We start from the raw sequence: 26,209 nt of genomic DNA on the forward strand, positions 1-26,209 counted from the left end.
TGTGGGATTGGAAATAAAGTTTTAATATCAGCAAAAAACTGAAGCAGATGTAGTTTCAACATATTTTGAAAGCCAGAGGAACTGGCAGAAAAACATTTGTTTATATTACCATAAAAACTAAATATTTTTCAATTCTTTTGAGTTCCCTTATTATCAACTTTGCTTTTTAAACGTATTTTTAACTTCCCTTTGATATAGAGGAAAGAAAGAAAATATTTTAACCAATGAAGTATCAAACATTGTTAATAACCTTTTCCATAATGGATACTAAATCTGATACTTTAGTAACTGTTAACTCCATGCTTTAGACAAAAGCCATGTAAAATTGGGAAACAGGCACTGGTAATAAGAACTGTCCTTCAGCGCGGCACAGTGACTCATGCCTATAATCCAAGCGCTTTAGGAGGCTGAGGAAGGAGTATGACTTGTGGCTAGGATTTGGAGAGCAGCCTGGGCAACATAGCAAGACTCCATCCCTATAATAGCTAGCTAGCTAGATAAAAATTTAAATGTTAAAAAAATTTTTTTTTAAGAACTGTCCTTCAGAAGGTCACATGTGCAATTGTAAGATACCTAGTGTGTTCTTATTTCATTGACTGTAGCTAAGAGTAGAATAGGAATTTGAGTTTTGATCATACTTTTATATGTCCTAAGAAATCGTTACCTTTAGGATTCTGATAAGGGCGTCAGCAGTGGTGCGAGACTTAACCTTGGCTTATCTCCTAGTCCTGTCACTTTGTGAATTTGGACAAGTTACTTCTCTGAACTCAGTTTTCTCATATATACAATAGGAATGATAGTAATGCTAATCATTTAAAAGTTTTTGAGGCCAAGTGCAGTGACTCATGCCTGTAATCCCAGCACTCTGGGAGGCTGAGGCAGGTGGATCACGAGGTCAGGAGTTCAAGACCAGCCTGGCCTAGATGGTGAAACTCAGTCTCTACTAAAAATACAGAAAAATTAGCCAGGTGTGGTGGTGGGTGCCTGTAATCTCAGCTACTCAGGAGGCTGAGGCAGAGAATTGCTTGAACCCAGGAGGCAGAGGTTGCAATGAGCCGAGATCATGCCACTGCACTCCAGCCAGGGCTACAGGGTGAGATTCTGTCTCCTAAAAAAAAGTTTTTGAAGAGTGTAATGAAATAACCTACACAAATGGCTTATACAGAGTCTGCTGCATATTTTTAAACAGTATTAATAGTGTTGTTGCTTTTATTATTGTTGTAGATGTCATTATCATCATCATTAGAATCTTGTCCTGATTTCCTAGTTCAAAGAGTAATTTTTGCAAAATCTGACTTAGCCTGCTTCTGGTCATCCACATCTGATATAAGTAATTTGATAAAACGTTGAATGATTTCAGCCTTACTGATTTTTGTTATTGTTCAGGGAACAATAGCTTGTGTTTTGTAATAGTCTTTCTCCCCTTCATTCCCTCTTCATTTCAGTTGGTGGGTTACTACAATCAAAATTTACAAGTGGAGCTTTTCTTTCACCAAGTGCCTCTGTGCAAGAATGTCGTACTCCCAGAACAGCATCTTTAATGAATATCCCATCCACATCCTGTTGGTCTGTTCCTCCACCCCTGACTTCTGTGTTCACAATACCCAGCCCAGCCCCTGAGGTTCCGTTGAAAACAGTGGGTACACGTAGGCAACTAGGCCTAGTCCCTCGTGAAAAGTCTGTCACCTATGGCAAGGGAAAACTCTTGATGGACATGGCCCTATTCATGGGACGCTCATTTCGTGTTGGTTGGGGTCCCAACTGGACTCTTGCTAATAGTGGAGAACAGCTGAATGGCTCTCATGAACTAGAAAATCATCAGATTGCTGATTCTATGGAGTTTGGATTCCTGCCCAATCCAGTAGCTGTTAAATCGTGAGTCACATTTCATGATGCTTTTTGAGAAAGACAACATGATAGGTGAAAAAAACTATTCATTATCAGGAGGTTAGGGCCCTGCTTTGTCATCTTTCTAGATACAGTCTTAGAGAGTGTGTGTATTTTTTTTGGTTTTTTTTTTGAGACGGAGTTTCGCTCTGTTGCCCAGGCTGGAGCGCAGTGGCACAATCTCAGCTCGCTGCAACCTCTGCCTCCCGATCTCAAGCTCTTCTCTTGCCTCAGCCTCCTGATAAGCTGGGATTACAGGTACATGCCACCACACCCAGCTAATTTTTGTATTTTTAGTAGAGACGCAGTTTCACCATATTGGCCAGGCTGGCCTTGAACTCCTGACCTCAGGTAATCCACCTTAGCCTCCCAAAGTGCTGGGATTACAGGCGAGAGCCACTGCACCTGGCCCATTTTTAAATAGTAGAAGATAATTGTGTAATTATAAATAAATGATTAATAAGATGATTGTTTTGCACCATCAGATTATGAAGAGTATATAATATTTACCTAATGGCTAAACTTTAGTTGGAAAAGTAACAGACCCAAAGCTAATACTGCAGCATTCTTTTGGTTTTCAGCCTTTTTATTGAATTAGCTGTTTTTTTCCTGATTTTTTGCTTAAAAATTAGTGATTTCTTCATATACAAATGATATTCTCAACTAAGCACATTTCCTGTGTCTTTCATAAAGTAGGTGTATGAACCGTGGAGAATCCATGTATAAGTATTTGGACATTCTGTATATATATATGTATGTTATAGTCTATTCATATATAGTTATATGTTTCTCTGCCTTCCCGATTAACAAGTGCATATATGTGGGTATAGTTCTGCCTATACTTTATATATATAATAAATATATATGCCTTACAGATAATATATAAATTTTTCTGGTAGCTGTCAGGCAGTATGTATGCAGTGTCCTATGTAAAATATGTGACATTTTCATATTTACTTTTTATAATTATAACAAATTATGTCATCTTTGCAACAGATTAAGGTGATCACTTTTTTTTTTTTGGAGACGGAGTCTCGCTCTGTCACCCAGGCTGGAGTGCAGTGGCCGGATCTCAGCTCACTGCAAGCTCCGCCTCCTGGGTTTACTCCATTCTCCTGCCTCAGCCTCCCTAGTAGCTGGGACTACAGGCGCCCGCCACCTCGCCTGGCTAGTTTTTTGTATTTTTTAGTAGAGACGGGGTTTCACCGTGTTAGCCAGGATGGGCTCGATCTCGTGACCCCGTGATCCGCCCGTCTCAGCCTCCCAAAGTGCTGGGATTACAGGCTTGAGCCGCCGCGCCCGGCCGGTGATCACCTATTATCCTTCATATTTATGTATTTTTGAGACAGTGTCTCACTTGTCACCTAGGCTGGAGTGCAGGTGCATAAGTCTCCACTTCCTGGGCTTAAGTGATCTTCCCACCTCAGCTCCCCAAGTAACTGGGACTACAGGTGCACACCACCATGCTTGACTAATTTTTTGTATTTTTTGTAGGGATGGGGTTTCACCATGTTTCCTGAGCTCAAGTGTTGCTCTACCTTGGCCTCCCAAAGTGCTGAGATTACAGGCGTGAGCCACCCTGCCCAGACTATCCTTCATTTTTAAAGTTGCCTTTGAAAAAATAAAAAACAACAATGTCTCAACCTCACAATTAAGAATGTTGATCCTAAATTTAGTTATTCTAGGTTAAGCATTATCTTGTGAATTTTGAAGGTTATTAATATCAGTCTTGAAAATTGGATCAAGGGACCAGGTACAGTGGCTCACGCCTGTCATCCCAGCACTTTGGGAGACCAAGGTTAGGGCAGGGTAGACCAAGGTAGGTCACTTGAGGTCAGGAGTTCAAGACCAGCCTGGCCAACATGGTGAAACCCCGTCTCTACTAAAATTACAAAAAGTAGCCAGGCACGATGGTGCACATTTGTAATCCCAGCTACTAGGGAGGCTGAGGCAGAAGAATCGCTTGAAGCCAGGAGGCGGAGGTTGCAGTAGCTGAGATCATGCCACTGCATTCTAGCCTCGGTGACAATGTGAGACTCCATCTCAAAAAAAAAAAAAAAAATTGGAACAAGCCCAGCTTAGCTATATATATGCCCATTGTAATTTAGAATCAGTTCTTTAGTATCTATAAGCTTAGCCTCATGACTTTTGATACCCAAGTATAATTTGAGAAACAGGTATCCCACAATAACTTTTGACCCTTGAGTTTTACCCAGTTGAAAATCTAACTGTTAGGATTCGCATGCTTGTTATAACCTGGCCTAAGAAGCCTTTGTATTCTGAATGCATTAATCAGATTTTTTTTCCCCAATATATAGCAGATAAGTTCAGTATAGTTTAAGGAACAAAATGTCTTTAAAACCACAGTGAAATGTTTGCCTTCTGTTTGTAACCACAAAAAGAAACAGTGGTTTGGTTGAAGTGAAATCTTAGCTTCTGTCTTAGGTTCATTTTCTATTCTATTCTTCATTTGCTCTTGTAGCCTAACTGAGTCCCCATTCAAAGTTCACTTAGAAAAACTCAGTTTGAGACAAAGGAAGCCAGATGAAGACATGAAATTATATCAGACACCTCTGGAGCTCAAATTAAAACACAGCACTGTCCATGTGGATGAACTGTGCCCTCTCATTGTCCCCAATCCGGGAGTTGCTGTCATTCATGACTATGCAGATTGGGTTAAAGAAACATCAGGAGACTTACCAGAAGCACAAAGTGAGTATACATTATGTTTTTAATCTTTGATGTCCCAGTAATAGGGGTGGTAGTGTACACGGGAGTTCTTGATACCAGTCTAGTAGGTAAATGCCTGTGCTTGTCATTTTCTGAGGCTGAGTTTAAGCAGATTCCCAAGCAAGAAGAAATTGTCACTGTATTCTTGTCACTTTGTTCTTTTACCCATTAATGTACAAATTCTTCCACAAAGAATTGTAGCCAGTCAAATCCTTGGATTTATAAAATTGCGTTTCTTACCCAATCCAGAGAACATAGGGAGAGAGATACAGTCCTTCTTGTTTTTCTTTTCTTTTCTTTTTTTTTTGTTTGAGACAGAGTCTCACTCTGTCACTGTAGCTGGGACAACAGGCACGCGCCACCACGCCCAGCTGATTTTTGTTTTCTCAGTAGAGATGAGGTTTCACCATGTTGGCCAGGATTGTCTCCATCTCTTGACCTCATGATCTGCCCGCCTCGGCCTCCCAAAGTGCTGGGATTACAGGCGTGAGCGCCCGGCCCCTTCTTGCTTTTCTAAATCCTGTCCATTCTTCCATGTCCAGCTCCAGTACTATTGGTCTTCTCAACAACTTTGTTGTATTTCCTCTTCTTGGCTTCTCTCATGATTATCGTTCTCCCCTATCATGACCATGTTTTTCTGAATCAATACTTTGATAAAGGGATTCTCTAATTTGTTAATATTTCAAACAATAGAAAAATCATTCTGTTAATATTTCAAACAGTAGAAAAATCATTTTGTTTTGCACATCACCTTTATTGAAAATGGGCTGTTTTAGAATGTCCTGTGCCACACATTTTGGGATTTGTTTATGTTCCTTCAGTTCTTTGTATTTACTTAATTGTCTCATTGTCTTTTCAAATGTGTAAGTTATTTTACCAGTGCATACTTGTAAGTAGCTTAAATGATAAACAGTGCTTTTGTAGATTGATTTTTGTAGATAGAATTTGATCAAAGTAGACATCATCTGAGATGACATTAGCCATAATTAGGCTTGGGGAACCTGTTTAACGGTTACATTTGTTACGTAAGTACCACAGAAACATGATGTGAGCAAGCATTTATTTATACCATATACTTCTGGAAATTATAAGATGAAGCTGAGTGAGGTAGAGACAGATTCAGGGTAATCAACTTGAGTGGTTGTTCGAGATGTTTATTAATTTATGTATTTTTAACATCACAGTTAGAAGGATGCCCTCTGTGAAGTTGTAAGGCTTTGTCTCATAACATTGTTTTTCTCTTCCTGCCTTAGTTGTGAAGCACTGGAGCCTGACATGGACACTATGTGAAGCCCTATGGGGCCACCTGAAGGAGCTTGACAGCCAGCTAAATGAACCCTGTGAATACATTCAAATTCTAGAGCGAAGAAGAGCTTTCTCCCGCTGGCTATCCTGTACTGCCACACCTCAGATTGAAGAGGAAGTCTCCTTAACCCATAAAAGCAGCCCTGTGGAAGCTGTATTCAGCTACCTTACAGGCAAAAGGATCAGTGAGGCCTGCTCTCTGGCCCAGCAGTCAGGTGGGGAAGGATTATGGTCCTTCTCTGCGCCCCTGTCGCCTTCCTACTCATTACCTCCTTCCTGTCCCCCCGACTGTGCATTTCCCTTTGACTGCTAGTCTGTGAGTGTTAATTGTGGACTTCCCAGGAAGATTGCTGGTTCCTGTGGAATATGTAATGTAACATAAAATTTAAATGTTAATCAAGTAAACAATGTTTAAGGTCCTAAACAGAGAATTAGAAGACATACTTCAGGTGCGCGCAGTGGCTCATGCCTGTAATTCCAGCACTGTGGTAGGCCAAGTGGGGTGGATCACACCCACCTATTCCTGTAGAATAGGAACCATGACGGGTTTGGGTTTTTTTTGTTTTGTTTTTTTTTTTTGAGAGAGTTTCTTGTTGCCCATGCTAGAGTACAATGGTGCCATCTCGGCTCACTGCAACCTCCTCCTCCCGGGTTCAAGTGATTCTTCTGCCTCAGCCTCCCAAGTAACTGAGATTACAGGTGCCTGCTATCACGCCTGGCTAATTTTTGTATTTTAGTAGAGACAGGGTTTCACCATGTTGGTCAGGCTGGTCTCAAACTCCTGACCTCAGGTGATCCACCCACGTTTGCCTTCCAAAGGGCTGGAATTACAGGTGTGAGCCACTGTGCCCAGCCAAACTGTGTCTTCTAATTCTTTTTTTAGGACCTTAAACATTGTTTACTTGATTAAAATTTAAATTTTATGTTACATTTGTAATAAAACTGGAAAGCATAGATAAGCTATAAATCAAAATCAACTATAAGCATTACTCTGAATTGCTATAAAATATGTTCTGTATCAATTCACTTCATTCAAATAAATACATCGAAGTTGAATTTCTGGATTGAGGTACTCACTGGCTTTTTAAAAGGAATTTGTATGCATATATTTACTTTTTAAAGTTCCATTTCACTAATGAGGCAATTCAGCAGGTGCTTAATGACTGCCTAGATATAAATCTTTTTTTTTTTTTTCTTTTTTCTTTTTTCTTTTTTTAAAGACAGAATCTGTCTCTGTGTCACCCAGGCTGCTGGAGTGTAGTGGAGTGCAGTGGAATGATCTCAGCTCACTGCAACCTCCATCTCCTGGGTTCAAGCAATTCTTCTGCCTCAGCCTCCTGAGTAGCTGGGATTACAGGTGCCTGCCATCGTGCCCGGCTAGTTTTTTGTTTTTTGTTTTTTGTTTTTTTTGGTAGAGACACGGTTTCACCATGTTGGCCAGGCTGGTCTCAAACTCCTGACTTCCAGTGATCTACCCACTTTGGCCTTCCTACTGCTGGGATTACAGGTGTGAGCCACTGTGTCTGGCCATAAGTCTTGATAAGAATACAGGATGGCATAGCTCAGCTTAATCTAATATGATTAGATCGTTATTCAAACCTTGATTGTTGGAACCTCATTTATCCAAAGCCAACTAATTGGAGCCATTGACTGGATTTATTTTGAAGGGTTTGGCTAGTTTTGGGATTATAAAGAACAAATCACAGGAAAAGCCAGAATCAGTAAGCTATATAAAGGGCTTGTTGCATTCCACTATCACTACACATTTAACCTCGTAGCTTTCTTTTTTTTTCTTTTATTTTTTAAATAGAGATGGGGTCTATTTGTTGACCAGGCTGGTCTCAAACTCCTGGCCTCCTTCCTCAGCCTCCCAAAGTGCTGGGATTAGAGGCATGAGCCACCACATCCAGCCTCAGTCTGGTACTTTTATGGTCTTTCTGCATTTCTACAGTGAGAATTTATCTTTGGGATTGATCTTCTATGAACTTAGAATGATTATGAATCATTTAAAAAAGGTTATGCTCACCAGGACACCAACATGTAATAGGAAGGAAAATGCCAAAAGTCAGATTCTTAGGTCTATTCATTCATAAACTCCACTTTCTTCCTTTTTATTTTGACTCAAAGGCTAAACCTCTGGTAAAGGTACTGCCTTTTAGGTTACTAAAGCTTTTGCTTTACTACTCCCCCCTCCGTTTTTTGGGGGGTGTTTTTTTGTTGTTGTTTTGCAAGACAGAGTCTTGCTGTGTCCCCCAGGATGGAGTGTGGTGGCATAATCTCAGCTCACTACAACCTTCGCCTCCTGGGTTCAAGCGATTCTCCTGCCTCAGCCTCCTGAGTAGCTGGGATTAACAGGTATGTGCCACCACACCCGGCTAATGTTTATATTTTTAGTAGAGATGCCATTTCGTCATGTTGGCCAGGCTGGTCTTGAACTCCTGACCTCAGGTGATCTGCCTGCCTCAGCCTCCCAAAGTGCTGGGATTACAGGTGTGAACCACTGCTTCCAGCCTTTTTTTTTCCTTTCCCCCCCACCCCGCCCCCAGACAGAGTCTTGGTATCACCCAGGCTGGAGTGCAGTGGTGCAGTCTCTGCTTACTGCACCTTCTGCCTTCTGGGTTCAAGTGATTCTCATGTCTCAGCCTCTTGAGTAGCAGGGACTCCAGTCACGTGCCACCACACCAGGCTGATTTTTGTATTTTTAGTAGAGACAAGGTTTCACTATGTTGGCCAGGTTGGTCTCGAACTCCTGACCCCAAGTAATCTGCCCGCCTTGGCTTCCCAGAGCACTGGGATTACAGGTGTGAGCCACCGTGCCCAGTGTTTTCCTCCATTTTTCCTTTTTATGTTTAAGATGGAGTCTCGCTCTTGTTGCCCAGGTTGGAGTGCAGTGGTGCAATTTTGGCTCAGTGCAACCTCCACCTCATGGGTTCAAGCGATTCTCTCATCATGTTGGTCAGGCTGGTCTCAGACTCCTGACCTCAAGCGATCCACCTACTTTGGCCTTCCAAAGTGCTGGGATTACAAGCATGAGCCACCATGTCGGGCTCTTTTCTTCCATTTTGTAGCTGAGGTGTCTTGCCTAGTATCACAGAAGTAGTGGTAGATCTGTTGTTGATTTCTATATGTTACTCAGTCTATATGTAATTTAGGTTAAACTACTTTGCAAATTTTCTATCCAAGCAGAAAATGGTAAGTTTTTGATCAATATTTTGGCACTACTGTAGAAAGCAGTTACCGATTTTAAGTCCTCCCTTCTGAAGCCTGGAAGAAACAAAGATGATGCCCCCAAGTGTTTGACCAAGTCCGTAAACCCTTAGTAATAACCAAAAAACTTCCATTTCTCTTATAGGTGATCATCGTCTGGCTCTTCTTTTATCTCAGTTTGTGGGTAGCCAGTCAGTCCGGGAGCTGCTCACCATGCAGTTGGTGGATTGGCATCAGCTCCAGGCTGACTGCTTCATCCAGGATGAAAGACTGCGCATCTTTGCTCTGTTGGCTGGAAAACCGGTATCTTCTACTTTTACCATAATATCTCACATCAGCTTTTTCGTAAATCGAAGCTGGTTTGAGGTTGAGGCAAGGAGTGATCTTTGTAAATTGTGCACAGTTACACAAAATGTGTTACACATTGGCCAATTTGTTTTCAAATTATAAAGACAGGCATGCACACTATTTTAAAATTCTAGTTATATAGAAATTAAAATGTTAAAATATATCATATCCCATATTTCATAGTAGTAAACAATATAAATAATTTATCTTCCCAGAAATATTCTATTTTTGTTAATTAATTTTTTTGAGACAGGGTCTGGCTCTGTTGCCTAGGCAGGAGTACAGTGGGGTGATCTTGGCTCACTGCATCCTCCATCTCCTAAGTCCAAGTGATCCTCTCACCTGAGCTTCCCAAGTAGCTGGGACTACAGGCACATGCCACCATACGTAGCTAATTTTTAAGTCTACATCTGCATATATGTTGTTCCTATTTACATGTTTGTAATATACAGATGAAATATACAAAGCATTCTGTGATTATTTTTATTTTTTTCATTTAAAAAAGAATTTATAGCGATAGGGTCTCAATATGTTGCCTAGGCTCGTCTTGAACTCCTGGCCTAAAGGGATCCTGCCACCTAGGTCTCCCAAAGTGTTGAGATTACAGGCATGAGCCACCACACCAGCCCTGCAGCTTTTTTTTGAGACAGAGTCTCGCTCTGTTGCCCAGGTTGGAGTGCAGTGGTGCTATCTGAGCTCACTGCAAGCTCCGCCTCCCAGGTTCACATCATTCTCCTGCCTCAACCTCCTGAGTAGCTGGGAGTACAGGCACCTGCCACCACGCCTGGCTAATTTTTTATATTTTAAGTAGAGACGGGGTTTCGTCGTCTTAGCCAGGATGGTCTCGATCTCCTGATCTCCTCATCAGCCTCCTGAAGTGCTGGGATTACAAGCATGAGCCACCACGCCTGGCCCCATGTCATGAATCATTATTCTTTTTTCTTTTTTTTTTTTTTTTTTTTTTTTTTTTTTTTGAGATGGAGTTTCACTTTTGTTGGCCAGGCCGGAGTGCAGTGGCACAATCGTGGCTCACTGCAACCTTCGTGTCCTGGGATCAGGTGATTCTCCTGCCTCCCCAGTAGTTGGGATTACAGGCGCCTGCCACCAAGCCTGGCTAATTTTTGTATTTTTAGTAGAGACAGGGTTTCACCATGTTGGCCAGGCCAGTCCCAAATTCCCGACCTCAGGTGATCTACCCACCTCTGCCTCCCAAAGTGCTGGGATTACAGGCGTGATCCACTGCACCCGGCTTTTTTTTTTTTTTTTTTTTTTTTTTGTATTTTTAATAGAAATGGGGTTTCACTGTGTTGACCAGGCTGGTCTGGAACTCCTGACCTCAGGTAATCCAACCACCTCGGCCTCCCAAAGTGCTGGGATTACAGGCATGAGCCACAGCGCCTGGCTGGCATTTTTCTTTTTTATAGCCACTTATGTTCCATTTTATGACTGTTGGGTTGTAATTATTTTAAGCCATTTCTCTTATCACTGCCTACCTCTTACATTATTATCTTAAAGTATTATAAATTAAATTTTCAGAAATAAAAATGTAACTGGTCAGAATTTATGCTCATTTTAAAGCTTTATACATTGACAACCTTAGACAGTGAGAAGATCTCCTCTCTGCTCTCAGTGGCTCTCATCTCATTTGAGTATTGATTGATTATTTGTTTAAATTCTGGGGCCAGGCACGGTGGCTGATTCCTGTAATCACAGTGCTTTGGGAGGCTGAGGAGGGAGGATTGCTCGAAACCAGGAATTCAAGGCCAGCCTGGGCCACATAGTGCAACTGTGTATCAATCGATCGATCAGTTGGTCAATAAAAATAAGTAAATAATCAATATTCCCTCTCACTTCCTGAGATTTTATTATATTTGTATATTTTATATCTGAATCATTTAAAATGTTCCTTGAATAAGTGAATATTCACTTCAGTGTTATTGCACACACAGGTAATGGCAAGGTAGAATATAGCCGTGGTGATGATTTTGTTTCCCACAGGTGTGGCAGCTCTCAGAAAAGAAGCAAATAAACGTGTGCTCCCAATTAGATTGGAAACGCTCCCTGGCTATCCATCTTTGGTATTTGCTTCCACCAACAGCCTCCATTTCTAGGGCGCTCAGCATGTATGAAGAAGCATTTCAGGTATATGTGGCCAGTAGAGCCAAGCAAAAATCTTGTTGGGTGTTATGTTTTTGCCAGGGAAATCCTGCAGAGAAGAAAAACCCTATCAAATTACATTTCATAATACTTTTAAGTAACTGCCTTTTTTTAAAGTATTGTAAAATTGAAGTGGAGCCAGGAAATCTGATGAGAAACTATTCTTTACTCCTTCCTCTGGACAAGGCTACTTCCCCAAGTGTCTGTTTTTATTTTATTTAATATCATGAGATTCCACAGTTGACTCTCTCACTGCTGGTTTTCTAAATCAGAGGGTTCTTCTTTATTTCTGATGCTGTCTTATTTCTTTGGGAATTCCCTGTTATACAGCCTGACCTCAGATTTGGTTTATCTTCAAACTTAGTTCTGAAATTTGCCTCTAAATATAATATTTTATATTCCTTGTGAGTTTTGAGGTTAAAAGTATTGTTACTTTTAACATCAGTTCTTGAATTATCTTACTGTTCATATTTCGTGCTTGTCTTTCATATTGTTCTCTCAGAATTACTTGTCAGGAGTAAGAGAACACTAAAGAAACGAGTATCTTAAGAATTGTGGCAAGATAAGTATGGGGGGTTAGTGATAGCTACTTGAAATCTTTACCAGTCCATCGAAGACAAATGAAATCCATCATTGACCAAAAAATGTTTAAACTCCCTGATAGATCCTTTGGGTTGTCTCTTCACTTTTCTTTTGAGATGTAGTCTCGCTGTGTAGCCCAGGCTGGAGTGCAATGGCATGATCTCGGCTCACTGTAACCTCTGCCTCCCGGGTTCAAGTGATTCTCCTGCCTCAGCCTCCTAAGTAACTGGAACTGCAGGCACGTGCCACTATGCCTGGCTAATTTTTTGTATTTTTAGTAGAGGTGGGGTTTCACCATGTTAGCCAGGATGGTCTCGATCTCCTGACCTTGTGATCTGCCCGCCTTGGCCTGCTAAAGTGCTAGGATTACAGGTGTGAGCCACTGTGCCTAGCTTTTTTTTTTTTTTTTTTTTTTTTTTTGAGATGGAGTCTCACTCTGTCGCCCAGGCTGGAGTGCAGTGGCCGGATCTCAGCTCACTGCAAGCTCCGCCTCCCGGGTTCACGCCATTCTCCTGCCTCAGCCTCCCGAGTAGCTGGGACTACAGGCGCCCGCCACCTCGCCCGGCTAGTTTTTTGTACTTTTTAGTAGAGACGGGGTTTCACCGTGTTAGCCAGGATGGTCTCGATCTCCTGACCTTGTGATCCGCCCGTCTCGGCCTCCCAAAGTGCTGGGATTACAGGCTTGAGCCACCGCGCCCAGCCTTTTTTTTTTTTTTTTTTAATCGAGATCGGATCTCACTCTGTCACCCAAAACTTGAGTGAAGTGCGGTGGGGCAATTACAGCTCACTGCAGTCTTGACCTCCTGGACTCTAGTCTCAGGTGACCCTCCTGCCTCAGCCTCCTGAGTAGCTGGGACTACAGGTGCATGCCACCATACCTGGCTAATTAAAAAAAAAAAATTTGTTATCTTTTTTTTTTTTTTTTTTTTTTTTTTTTTGAGACGGAGTCTAGCTCTGTTGCCCAAGCTGGAGTGCAGTGGCCGGATCTCAGCTCACTGCAAGCCCCGCCTCCCGGGTTCACGCCATTCTCCTGCCTCAGCCTCCCGAGTAGCTGGGACTACAGGTGCCCGCCACCTCGCCCGGCTAATTTTTTTTTTTTGTATTTTAGTAGAGACGGGGTTTCACCGTGTTAGCCAGGATGGTCTCGATCTCCTGAACTCATGATCCGCCCGTCTCGGCCTCCCAAAGTGCTGGGATTACAGGCTTGAGCCACCGCGCCCGGCCAAAATTTGTTATCTTTTTATGTCAGATGGGTAATATGCCAGTGTTATCACAAGGTTCGAGGGTGGCACATCTCACACATGCGTGCATGAACACCCAATCATGCTTATGAACTACAAAAAAATACAATTTTATTTTTTTATTTGTAGAGATGGGGTCTTGCTATGTTGCCCTGGCAAGTCTTGAACTACTTGGCTCAAGCAGTCCTCCCACTTTCCTTTTTTTTTTTTTTTTTGAGACGGAGTCCCCTGTCGCCCAGGCTGGAGTGCAGTGGCGTGATCTTGGCTCACTGCAACCTCCGCCTCCCAGGTTCATGCCATTCTCCTGCCTCAGCCTCCTGAGTAGCTGGGACTACAGGTGCCCGCCACTGCGCCCGGCTAATTTTTTTTGTATTTTTAGTAGAGACGGGGTTTCACTGTGTTAGCCAGGATGGTCTCGATCTCCTGACCTTGTGATCCGCCCGTCTCGGCCTCCCAAAGTGCTGGGATTACAGGTGTGAGCCACCGCGCCTGGCCAGTCCTCCCACTTTCAAAGTGCTGGGATTATAGGCTCAAGCCACTGCATATGGCTGTCTATGCATGCTTAATACAGGTGTCTTAACTATTTGAAACATAATGGCATCTAGGGCAGGTGCGGTCATTCACACCTCTAATCCTACCACTTTGGGAGGCCAAGGCAGGTGTATCAGCTGAGGTCAGGAGTTCCAGACCAGCTTGGCCGACTTGGCAAAACACTGTCACTACTAAAAATACAAAACTAAGCCAAGTGTGGTGGTATGCAGCTGTAATCCCAGCTACTTGGGAGGCGGAGGCAGAAGAATTGCTTGAACCTGGGAAGCGGAGGTTGCAGTGAGCCGAGATTGCCCCACTGCACTCCAGCCTGGGTGACAAAGTGAGACTCCATCTCAAAAAAAAAGAAACATGATGGCATCTAGTAAAACTGATTAGGAGCTAATGTATTGTTTTATCAAATTATTCCTTCAGAATACCTCTGACAGTGACAGATACGCCTGCTCCCCACTTCCTTCATATCTGGAGGGTTCTGGCTGTGTGATAGCGGAGGAGCAAAACTCACAGGCACAACTTCGAGATGTCTGCTTTCACCTTCTAAAACTCTACAGTGACAGGTAAACCAGAGCCAGGCTTTATTGTCACTTGCGTGCTCCATGAGCCCCAAAGGAGTCCTTTGCTGTGTCCTTTCCCTTTTATATGCCCCCAAATTACTGTAAGTCCATATAAACTACCAAATATGACTTATAGTAGTTGAATGGAAACAGCATTACAACTAGAATTAGAAGTCTAAAAATTATTTTAATCAACTTTAATGAGTATAGTTTACATATAGTAAAGTATGCAGTGTGATAAGTTTTATAGTGATTATTGCATTGTAAGTAGCATCACAGCTAAGCTGATATTTCCACTGCCATTGAAAAACAACTGTGTGCCCCTTTGCATTCAGTCAGATACTTATTGACTAGTTTTTTGTTACTATAAATTAGTTTTGCTGGTCTAGAATTTTATGTGGAGATCATACTGTATGTTTCTTGCACCTAGCTTTTTTGATTCTGCATAATAATTTTGAGATTTTTTTTCATGTTTATATGTATCAAAAGTTTGGGTTTTTTTGAGGGGGGGATTACATGATTTATATATCTATTCATTTGTTGATGGACAGTTAGGTTTTCTTATTTTTGGCCATTATTGATAAATCTGCTGTGAACATACCCAGAAGTGATTGTATCATTTTATATTCCCACGAATAATGTGTAATATCTCTAGTTGTTCCAAATCCTCTTTAAAATTTGGTATTATTAGTTGTTTAAATTTTACCATTTTATTGGACATGTAGTATCTTGGTTTGTGTGTGTATATGTGTATCTGTGTGTACATGTTTATTAAAAAATGCAGGTGGCCGGATGCAGAGGCTCATGCCTGTAATCCTAGCACTTTTGGAGGCCGAGGTGGGTGAATCACGAGGTCAGGAGATTGAGACCATCCTGGCTGACACAGTGAAACCCTGTCTTTACTAAAAATACAAAAAAATTATCTGGGTGTGGTGGCGGGCACCTGTAGTCCCAGCTACTCTGGAGGTTGAGGCAGGAGAATGGCGTGAACCTGGGAGGCAGAGCTTGCAGTGAGTGGAGATCACGCCACTGCACTCCAGCCTGGGCGACACAGTGAGACTCCGTCTCAAAAAAAAAAAAAAAAAAAATGCAGGCAGCCGGGCGCGGTGGCTCACGCCTATAATCCCAGCACTTTGGGAGGCTGAGGCGGGTCTATCACTTGATGTCAGGGAGTCTGAGACCAACCTGGCCAACATGGTGAAACCCTGTCTCTACTAAAAATATGAAAATTAGCTGGGTGTTGTGGTAGGCACCTGTAATCTCAGCTACCTAGGAGGCTGAGGCAGGAGAATCACTTGAACCTGGGAGTTGGAGGTTGCAGTGAGCCAAGATCGCGCCACTACAGTCCAGCCTGGGTGATGAAACAAGACTCTGTCTCAAAAAAAAAAAAAAAAAAAAAAAAAAATTGCAGGCCAGGCATGGTGGCTCATGCTTGTAATCCCAACACTTTGGAAGGCCAAGGCCAGCAGATCATTTGAGCCCAGGAGTTCTAGGCCAGCCTGGGCAATATGGCAAATCCCTGTTTCTACTTTAAAAAAAAAAAAAAATTAACAGCGTGTGGTGGTGTGTAGTCCCAGCTACTCAGGAGGCTGAGGTGGGAGGATCACCTGAGCATGGGAAGTCAAACCTGCAGTGAGACGTGATTGCATCACTGTACTCCAGCCTGGGCAATAGGAGTAAGAGCCTGTCTCCAAAAAAGAAAGAAATGCAGGGTGGTTTATGTGTCCAACAATAATATATTAACACATGCTATTATTATTTCTAACCATGTAATTAGAACTATCTCAGAGTTGGTGTTTGGTTTTTTGTTTTTTGGGGGTTTTTTTTGAGACGGATTCTTGCTCAGTTGCCCAGGCTGGAATGCAGTGGTGCAATCTCGGCTCACTACAAGCTCCGCCTCCCGGGTTCACGCCATTCTCCTTCCTTAGCCTCCCGAGTAGCTGGGACTAGAGGCACCCGCCCCCACGCCTAGCTAATTTTTTTGTATTTTTAGTAGAGACAGGGTTTCACCGTGTTAGCCAAGATGGTCTCGATCTCCTGACCTCGTGCCTGCCTGCCTCAGCCTCCCAAAGTGCTGGGATTACAGGCATGAGCCACTGCACCCAGCCTTGTTTTGTTTTTAAGACAGGGTTTTGCTCTGTCACCCAGGCTGGTGTGCAGTGGAATGATCATGGCTCACTGCAGTCTCAACCACCCGGGTTCAGGTGATCCTCTCATCTCAGCCTCACGAGTAGCTGGGGGCTGCAGGAGTGCACTACCATACTCAGCTAATTCTTGTATTTTTTGTAGAGACAAGATTTTGCCACATCGCCCAGGCTGGTCTCAAGCGCCTGGGCTCAAGCGATCCACCTGCCCTGGCCTCCTAAAGTGCTGGGATTACAGGTGTCAGCCACTGCGTGCAGCAGAGATGTCTTCTTACATTACCTTAGAAATAAGGTTTTTGGGGTTGTTTTTCTCTAGTCACACAAATAGCTCATCTCATTTCAAATCTTTAATGTGATTTATTTTAAATACATGGTATTTAAATATATATATAATTCTGTTTTTTTTTTTTTTTTGAGACAGAGTCTCTCTCTGTCGCCCAGTCTAGAGTGCAGTGGCGCGATCTTGCCTCACTGCAACCTCTGCCTTCCAGGTTCAAGCGATTCTCCTGCCTCAGCCTCCTGAGTAGCTGGGGTTACAGGCATGCGCCACAAAGCCCAGCTAATTTTTGTATTTTTAGTAGAAACGGGATTTTGCCATGTTGGCCAGGCTGGTCTTGAACTCCTGACCTCAAGTGATCCTCCCGCCTCAGCCTCCCAAAGTGCTGGGATTACAGGTGTGAGCCATTGCACCTGACCAGTATTTAACTATATTAATCATCTAGTAGTAAAATGTAACTAAAATTTACTATTTTAACCATTTTAAGCATACCGTTCAGTGGTATTAAGTACATTCACGTTGTTATACAATCATCACCACTCTCTCCAGAACTTTTTTCATCTTCGCATACTGGAAATTCTCATTGTTTCAGTTGCATTTCCCTAATGTCTAATAATGTTGAGCACTTTGTCATGTGCTTATTTACCGTCTGTACATCTTTGCTAAAATGTCTATTACAGGCATGAGCCACTGCACCCAGCCTTGTTTTGTTAGCCAAGGTGGTCTCGATCTCCTGACCTCGTGATCCACCCGCCTTGGCCTCCCAAAGTGCTTGAGATTACAGGCGTGAGCCACCGCACCTGGCCTAAAGTCACAAAATTTATTAGCATCAAGTTATTAATAACATTTCCTTGTTAACCATTTTAAATATCTGTAGGATCTTTAACAACATCTTTCCTTTTGATACTGGTAATTTGTATTCAATAATTGTGTCCTCTTTCTTTCTTGGTTGGTCTACCTAGAGTAGTGTGTGTCATGCCTGTATTATCCCAGCAGTTTGTGAGGCTGAAGTGGGATGATCACTTGAGCCCAGGAGTTCAAGACCAGCCTGGGCAATATAATGAGACCCCATCTCTATGAAAAAAAATTTCTTAAATCGGGTGGGCATGGTGGCATACACTTGTAGTCCTAGCTACTTAGGAGGCTGAAGTGAGAGGATCGCTTGAGCCCAGGAGGTTGAGGTTACAATTGAGTCATTATTATTATTATTATTATTATTATCATCATCATCATTATTATTTTGAGATGGAGTCTCACTCTGTCAGAGTGCAGTGTTGTGATCTCACCTCACCACAACCTCTGCTTCCTGGGTTCAAGCAATTCTTGTGCCTCAGCCTCCTGAGTAGCCAGGAATACAGGCATACACTACCAATTTTTGTAGTTTTAGTAGAGACAAGAGTTTCACCATCTTGGCCAGGCTGGTCTTGAACTCCTGACCTCAAGTGATCTGCCCACCTCAGCCTTCCAGTGTGTTGGGATTACAGGCGTGAGCCACCGCACCCTGCTGTGTTTATTTTCTTGATCGTGATGGTGCCTTTACAGGTGTCTACGTTTTTGTGGGGTTTTTTTTTGTTTTGTTTTGTGTTTTTTTTTTTTTTTTTTGACGGAGTCTTGCTCTGTCGCCCAGGCTGGAGTGCAGTGGCCGGATCTCAGCTCACTGCAAGCTCCGCCTCCCAGGTTTACGCCATTCTCCTGCCTCAGCCTCCCGAGTAGCTGGGACTACAGGCGCCCACCACCACGCCCGGCTAATTTTTTGTATTTTTTAGTAGAGACGGGGTTTCACCGTGTTAGCCAGGATGGTCTTGATCTCCTGACCTCGTGATCCGCCCGTCTCGGCCTCCCAAAGTGCTGGGATTACAGGCTTGAGCCACCGCACCCGGCCTACATATGTTAAAGCTCATCAAAATTGTGTACTCTAGATATGTACAGTTTTAAATATGTCAAAGAGAGAAAGAAAAGGATACTTCAAAATATCAGAAATGGATAGAGAAACCAAAGCCAGAATGGGATAGTAAATGTATTCTTGGTCTCTTGAAATGTATAATTAGTATGACTAAAACCTTTAGATAAAATTTGCACCTTCTCTTTCAAAAATTTTCCAGAATTGCTGGATTTGGTTGAAAAGGTCATGCTGTTGGTGATATTCCTGGAGTCTGCTTTAAGGTTGTCAAAGTGGCCAATGCCTCTCTTTTGGCCCTGTACAAAGGCAAGAAGGAAGGACCAAGATCATAAATTTTAATGGTGAAAACACTGTAGTAACAGTGCTGGGATTACAGATGTGAGCCACCGCACCCAGCCCAGCCAATTAATTTAAATAAAATTTAAAATTTATTTACTCATTGACTGTAGCTACATCTTGGTAAAGATGGGGTTTCACCATGTTGGCCAGGCTGGTCTCAAACTCCTGCCCTCAGGTGAGCCACTGGGCCAGGCCTTAGTTTTCTTTTTTAGACAGAGTTTTCCTCTAGTCACCTAGACTGGAGTGCAGTGGCATGATCTTGGCTCACTGCAACCTCTGCCTCCTGGGTTCAAGCGATTCTCCTGCCTCAGCCTCCCTAGTAGCTGGGATTGTAGGTGCCTGTCACCATGCCCAGCTAATTTTTGTATTTTTAGTAGAGATGGTGTTTCACCATATAGGCCATGCTGGTCTCAAGCTCCTGACCTTAGGTGATCCACCTGCCTCGGGTTCCTGAAGTGCTGGGTTTACAGGTGTGAGCCACCACGCTACATTTTAAATATTTACTAGCCACAGGTAGCTAGTGGCTTTCAAATTGGTCAAGGCACAATGTTTTGTTCAATAGCACTGGTGTAGGAAACCTTTACTCATTACATAGGGAGGTGTAAGGCAGTTGTAAGATGTCTGAGATCTTGGGTGATCTCAGTTACTTTACTGCTTTGTAATCCAATCCTCAGATCTGTAAAACTTTCAGGTGTGGGATCTAAGTTTATACTTGGTAGTATAAACTACATATGTGAATTGCAAGCTAGTATGTGAATTAATAGTAGTATAAACTACATATGTGAATTGCAAGCTAATAACTTTTTATATCAACTGGTTTGGGACCATTGAAATCCCTGGGCTCCCAGCAGAAGAAAAATAGAAAATTATCTGCAGGACACTTTGAAAACCCAGGGCACCTGGACTGCTATATAAAAAATAGTATCTACTGAAGCCAAAAAAAAAAAAAGAGGTAAAAAATACTAGCTCTCTGGCCGGGCGCGGTGGCTCAAGCCTGTAATCCCAGCACTTTGGGAGGCCGAGGCGGGTGGATCACGAGGTCAGGAGATCGAGACTATCCTGGCTAACATGGTGAAACCCCGTCTCTACTAAAAAATACAAAAAACTAGCCGGGCGTGGTGGCGGGCGCCTGTAGTCTCAGCTACTTGGGAGGCTGAGGCAGGAGAATGGCGTGAACCCGGGAGGCGGAGCTTGCAGTGAGCCGAGATCACGCCACTGCACTCCAGCCTGGGAGACACAGCGAGACTCCGTCTCAAAAAAAAAAAAAAAAAAAATACTAGCTCTAGAAGGAAATAATTATTGTGAAGACTAATTAGCTGTTCAAACAGGAAAATTAGCATCCAATAACTTCAGATTATACAGCAATCTGAAAGATAATAAGTAGTTATATTTTTTACAAGGTTAAGAAAAGTAGAGGCCGAGCGCGGCTTCTCAACACCTGTAATCCCAGCACTTTGGGAGGCTGAGGCAGGTGGATCACGAGGTCAGGAGATAGAAACCATCCTGGCTAACACGGTGAAACCCAGTCTCTATTAAAATATAAAAAAATTAGCCAGGCATGGTGGCAGGTGCCTGTAGTCCCAGCTACTCGGGAGGCTGAGGCAGGAGAATGGCATGAACCCAGGAGGCAGAGCTTGCAGTGAGCAGAGATCGTGCCCCTGCACTCCAGCCTGGGCAACAGAGCAAGACTCCATCTCAAAAAAAAAAAAAAAAAAGGTAATGACATTATAATGAAGGAATGGAAGGGTGAGAACTGTGAAGACTCCCTATATCAGGATGGTAAAATGCATACGCCAAACCATTACCAGCAAACCTGTTAGATCACACAGCCTTAGAAGAGAAGGTGCCTTGTTTCTTTGTAGGGTCTAAAGTCTGGCTGAACCCAGAGATAGATTGATAAAACATAGGCTTGGAGGGAGAGAAGGCCTATAATGCCTTTTACCCTCAGATTCTTTTATTGTCTTAGACATAAGCAGAACAGTTGACATACCAATACAGGCCGTCTCCTGGCTGTGTATTTTGACTCTCAACACATTCTTTGCAGACATTATGATCTCAACCAGCTGCTGGAGCCTCGAAGCATAACAGCAGATCCTTTGGACTACCGCCTAAGCTGGCACTTGTGGGAAGTGCTGAGGGCTCTTAACTACACCCATCTCTCAGCGCAGTGTGAAGGTGTGCTACAGGCCAGTTATGCTGGCCAGCTGGAAAGTGAGGGACTCTGGGAGTGGGCCATCTTTGTCCTCCTGCACATTGACAACTCATGGTGAGTGAGAAGCCATTGAACCCACTGGGTACATCTAGCACTACAGGGCAATTCCAAAGGAATCACAGTCTTTTACGGTTCAGTTTAGCAAGTAATTGTGTAGAATGTGTGTTAGATCCAGCATTGTGATAAACCTCAAGATAGTTAAACCCTTAGCCCAGACTGTTTCTGTATTCATGTAAACCAGTTAAAACTGAGACTTCCGGCCGGGCGCGGTGGCTCAAGCCTGTAATCCCAGCACTTTGGGAGGCCGAGACGGGCGGATCACGAGGTCAGGAGATCGAAACCATCCTGGCTAACACGGTGAAACCCCGTCTCTATTAAGAAATACAAAAAACTAGCCGGGCGAGGTGGCGGGCGCCTGTAGTCCCAGCTACTCGGGAGGCTGAGGCCGGAGAATGGCGTGAACCCGGGAGGCGGAGCTTGCAGTGAGCTGAGATCCGGCCACTGCACTCCAGCCTGGGCAACAGAGCGAGACTCCGTCTCAAAAAAAAAAAAAAAAAAACTGAGACTTCCTTTGATTAAGTGCCAAATTGTAATATTTATCACAAAGTCTCTCAGCAGACTGAGAAAAAAAGATCTCTGTGAACTGCATTGATCAGAGAAATTCTTTCTAGAGGTAAGAGTCAAAGAACCTGTAAAATTGGAATAGGAAATAATGAAGTGGAAATGAGAGGATATGCCCAGATGGAACAATAGCATTATGCCTGGGCCAAAGAACTAGTCATTTAATTTCAGATCAGAACTATTCTCCTCATTGTGGACTCTTTTCTGAATCCCAGATTCAGGTGAATGTGGCATTTTTAGGAATTACACAGAAATAGTGTTGGCTGAGCTGCCTCAGTGACTCCATGGCAGTGATGTAATGGGTTAGCAAAAAGGTCCCTGCTTTTTCTCCATCCACTGGCTTGCTTTTTCTCTGGTCATCCCTTGTCACCAACCTACCCCTTAAGCTTGATAGTATTGTGTTTATTAACACAGCCTTGTGCTTAGGTATATATGTTTTAGTTCTCTGTCCTTAAAAAAAACTGGAGAAGTGCCTCTTCACTACAGTTTGAACAAGATAAGTCTGGAGATTTTTGTTAATGACAGCAGTATGGTATTATAGTAATTACAAAAAATGAACATTTATGTAGTACTTGAAGTGCTTTTACACGTTTATATTCTACACCATATATATTAACTGTTTTATGTTCATTATGACCTGTAAGATAGACACTCTTATTATCTCTGTTTTACAGATCAGTAACCCAAGACACAGAGCTTAACTTTTGTCCAAGGTCACACAGCTAGTAAATGGCAGAGTGAGGTTTCCAACTTTCATCCAGAGTCTGTACTCTTATCACTATGCTACACTATTGTGTTGCGTGGTGTGGAGGGAAATTGGGTCTAAATTCTAGATCTACCACGTACTTACTTTGACGTAGGGTAAAGCTAACTTTTGACTTGGGATAAAGATACTCTCTAACTCTCTAAGCCCTTTTTTTTTTTTGGCCTGTAGAAGCATAACATTAGTTTCTATTTAAAGGTGATTGTGAAATTAAAAGAGTAAAAGTATAAAGCATCTGGGATAGTCTTCTCATTAAGCAATTTCTCTTTCTTCTTCCCCCTTAACAGGCAATGAAATGACCCCAGGCTATTTTTTAAGTTTATTTAAACACAGTCATAAAGGATTTCACATGGTAAAAGACTGGCTGATAGGATGACTAATGTTTCAGAGTTGACTGTGAAGAAGCAGATTTTGTTTCCTGAAAAAGAATATAAAAAAGGAGGCAGTTGTGATGACAGTGGAAGTCATTGAAAAGCCTAGGAATTCAGAAGAGAGTTCACAATGAGGAGAATAGTTTTGATCTGAAATTAAATGACTAGTTATTTGGCCCAGATATAAAAGGACCCTCCTTAAGGGGGCTTTGATGTAGAGGTAGAGAAAGAATGAATTAGGAAGGCTGACGGCTTGAGAGAAGAAACAAAGACCTAGGAGAGACATTACCTTTTAAAGCTACTTTTGTATGCTTGTACTGACCATGTGGGAGAAAGGGAGGGGAGAAGTTTGGGAACTAACTTAAGAGGATTGCTCTATGGAACATAATTCTCCCATTGTGAGTCCTAGTCCTAGTCTAGATCTTCTAGGTGGTAGCAAGGAAATGTTGTTACTAGATGGGAAATAAGAAATCCCAGTTGGGGGAAGCATTTTCTGGGGAGTGGGAAGCCACTCCTAGATTTGGATTTTTTTATTTTTTATTTATTTATTTTTCTCACCCAGGCATGAGCCACTGCACCCGGCCGAGCCCCAACTTTTTGAACATGAAAATACTTTAGTTTATTTTTAAAAATTAATGCTATGTTTTTTGTTTGTTTGTTTTTGAGACGAAGTTTCGCTCTTGTCATCCAGGCTGCAGTGCAATGGCGAGATCTCAGCTCACTGCAACCTCTGCCTCCCTGGTTCAAGCGATTCTCCTGCCTCAGCTTCCCGAGTAGCTGGGATTACAGACGCCCACCATCATGCCTAGCTAATTTTTTTTTTTTTTTTTTTAAATCAGAGACGAGATTTCACCATGTTGGCCAGGCTGGTCTTGAACTCCTGACCTCATGTGATCCACCTACCTCAACCTCCCAAAGTGTGGGGATTACAGACGTGAGGTACCGTGCCTGGCCAATGCTGTTATTTTTTAAAATTAATACTTGTATGATCACTTTTGATTTTTTTAGTGAAGCTTAAAGTGACCAACACCCATAGTTTAGGCCAGGTGTGGTGGCTTACGCCTGTAATCCTAGCACTTTGGGATCACCTGAGGTTGGGAGTTCCAGATCAGCCTGACCAACATGGAGAAACCCTGCCTCTACTGAAAATACAAAATTAGCCAAGCGTGGTGGCACATGCCTGTAGTCCCAGCTACTTTGGAGGCTGAGGCAGGAGAATCACTTGAACCTGGGAGGCGGAATTTGTGGTGAGCCAAGATCAGCTGTTGCACTCCAGCCTAGGCAACAAGAGTGAAACTCCATCAAAAAAAAAAAAAGACCTGCAGTTGAAGAGACTGCCCCAAGGGCCACTCTAAGCTGCCTGGGGCAGCCTTCTCCATGAATGAGGATGGGATTTATTCTAGCTTATCTCTCCCTATAGCGTACGTGAGAAGGCTGTTCGAGAGCTGCTTACCCGGCACTGCCAGCTTTTGGAGACCCCTGAATCTTGGGCTAAAGAGACTTTCCTTACCCAGAAACTCTGTGTACCTGCCGAATGGATTCACGAGGCCAAAGCTGTACGAGCACACATGGAATCTGACAAGCACTTAGAGGCCCTCTGTTTATTTAAGGCTGGGCACTGGAACCGCTGCCACAAGCTCATCATCCGACACTTAGCTTCTGGTGAGTGCTGGGTCCCTCCCACATCTCCTGGAATCACCTCAAATTCTACCAGCCTCTGAACCTCCATAATGGGGTAAGACTGGAAATAAGACTCAACATAGGACATGGCCATCTTGAATCAAATCACACTTTGCAAAAGCTCTCTGCAGAAGAGGCTTAGCCAGGATAAGGCGCTAGAGGAGCAGGAGTAGACAGCAATACTGTTATCATTTCCCAGAAATACCCTTGATGTGTGCTAATATTATTAAGCTCTTTGTTTACTTATGAGAATTTTCTCCAACAACACCAGAAATAATCTTCTTAAGGACCTGAAACTAGAAATTCTTCACATTTTCCATTGGAGAATTTCAGAATACAGGGATACCTCATTTTGTTGTACTTTGCGGATACTACATTTTTTACAAATTAAAGGTTTGGAAAACTCTGCACAGAGCAAGTATATTAGCACCATTTTTCCAACATATGCTTGCTTCATGTCTATCTCTGTTTCACGTTTTGGTAGTTCTCACATTATTTCAGACTTTTTCTTTGTTTTTTTTTCTTTTTCTTTTTTTTTTGAGACAGAGTCTTGCTCTGTCGCCCAGGCTGGAGTGCAGTGGCACGATCTCAGCTCATTGCAACCTCTGCTTCCCAGATTCAAGCAATTCTCCTGCCTCAGCCTCCCAAGTAGCTGGGATTACAGGCGCCCGCCACCACGTCCGGCTAATTTTTTGGTATTTTTAGTAGAGACGGCGTTTCACCATGTTAGCGAGGGTGGTCTCGATCTCCTGACCTCGTGATCTGCCCACCTCAGCCTCCCAAAGTGCTGGGATTACAGGCGTGAACCACCGCGCCCGGCCCCTTTTTCATTGTTATATCTGTTATGGTGATCTGTGATTAGCAGTCTTTGATGTTGCTGTTTTGTTTTCGTTGCCACCAACTGCTTCCATTTAAGATGGTCAGTTGATGAATATGCATTTTCTGGCTGCTCCATCAACTGGCCATCCCCATCTCTTTCCCTCTGTTCGGGCCTTCCTATTTCCTAAGACCCAACAATAGTGAAATTAGGCCAGTTAATAACCCTACAATGGCCTCTAAATGTTCAAATGAAAGGAAGAGTGGCACAACTCTAACTTTAAACAAAAGCTTGAAGTGAGAAGCATGTTGAAAGCCAAGATAGGCCAAAAGATAAGCCTCTTTGCCAAACAGCCAAGTTGTGTTAAAGGAAAGTTCTTAAACGAAATTCAAAGTGTACTCCAGTGAACACACAAATGATATGAAAGTGAAACAGCTTTCTGGCTGATGTGGAGAAAGTTTCTGTGGTCTGGATAGATGCAACCAGCCCCAACATTCCCTTAAGCAAAAACCTAATCTCCCTTCA

At 42.9% G+C, this 26,209-nt stretch overlaps 1 protein-coding gene and 1 non-coding gene across 5 annotated transcripts in view; one reads left to right on the plus strand and one right to left on the minus strand.

Annotated features, from left to right (window-relative positions):
- The window catches only part of LOC105468934 (nucleoporin 98 and 96 precursor), a 131,326-nt gene that overhangs the window by 96,714 nt on the left and 8,403 nt on the right, over positions 1–26,209 (plus strand). For 3 of the 4 annotated variants that reach the window (XM_071075207.1, XM_071075208.1, XM_071075209.1), the window contains exons 23-30: positions 1,446–1,875; positions 4,370–4,599; positions 5,871–6,137; positions 9,275–9,432; positions 11,476–11,619; positions 14,421–14,563; positions 21,265–21,486; positions 24,608–24,849. In XM_071075207.1, coding sequence (XP_070931308.1) covers positions 1,446–1,875; positions 4,370–4,599; positions 5,871–6,137; positions 9,275–9,432; positions 11,476–11,619; positions 14,421–14,563; positions 21,265–21,486; positions 24,608–24,849 — 1,836 coding nt within the window. The remainder of the gene's footprint in view (positions 1–1,445; positions 1,876–4,369; positions 4,600–5,870; positions 6,138–9,274; positions 9,433–11,475; positions 11,620–14,420; positions 14,564–21,264; positions 21,487–24,607; positions 24,850–26,209) is intronic. The other variant, XM_071075210.1, reaches the window with a different exon arrangement.
- Positions 13,460–13,562, minus strand: LOC112424486 (small nucleolar RNA U13). The gene has a single exon (XR_011611305.1). It is a non-coding gene; the product is annotated as a small nucleolar RNA U13 (small nucleolar RNA).

The sequence above is a fragment of the Macaca nemestrina genome, chromosome 12 (assembly GCF_043159975.1).
Source record: "Macaca nemestrina isolate mMacNem1 chromosome 12, mMacNem.hap1, whole genome shotgun sequence".
Taxonomy (NCBI): Eukaryota; Metazoa; Chordata; class Mammalia; order Primates; family Cercopithecidae; genus Macaca; species Macaca nemestrina.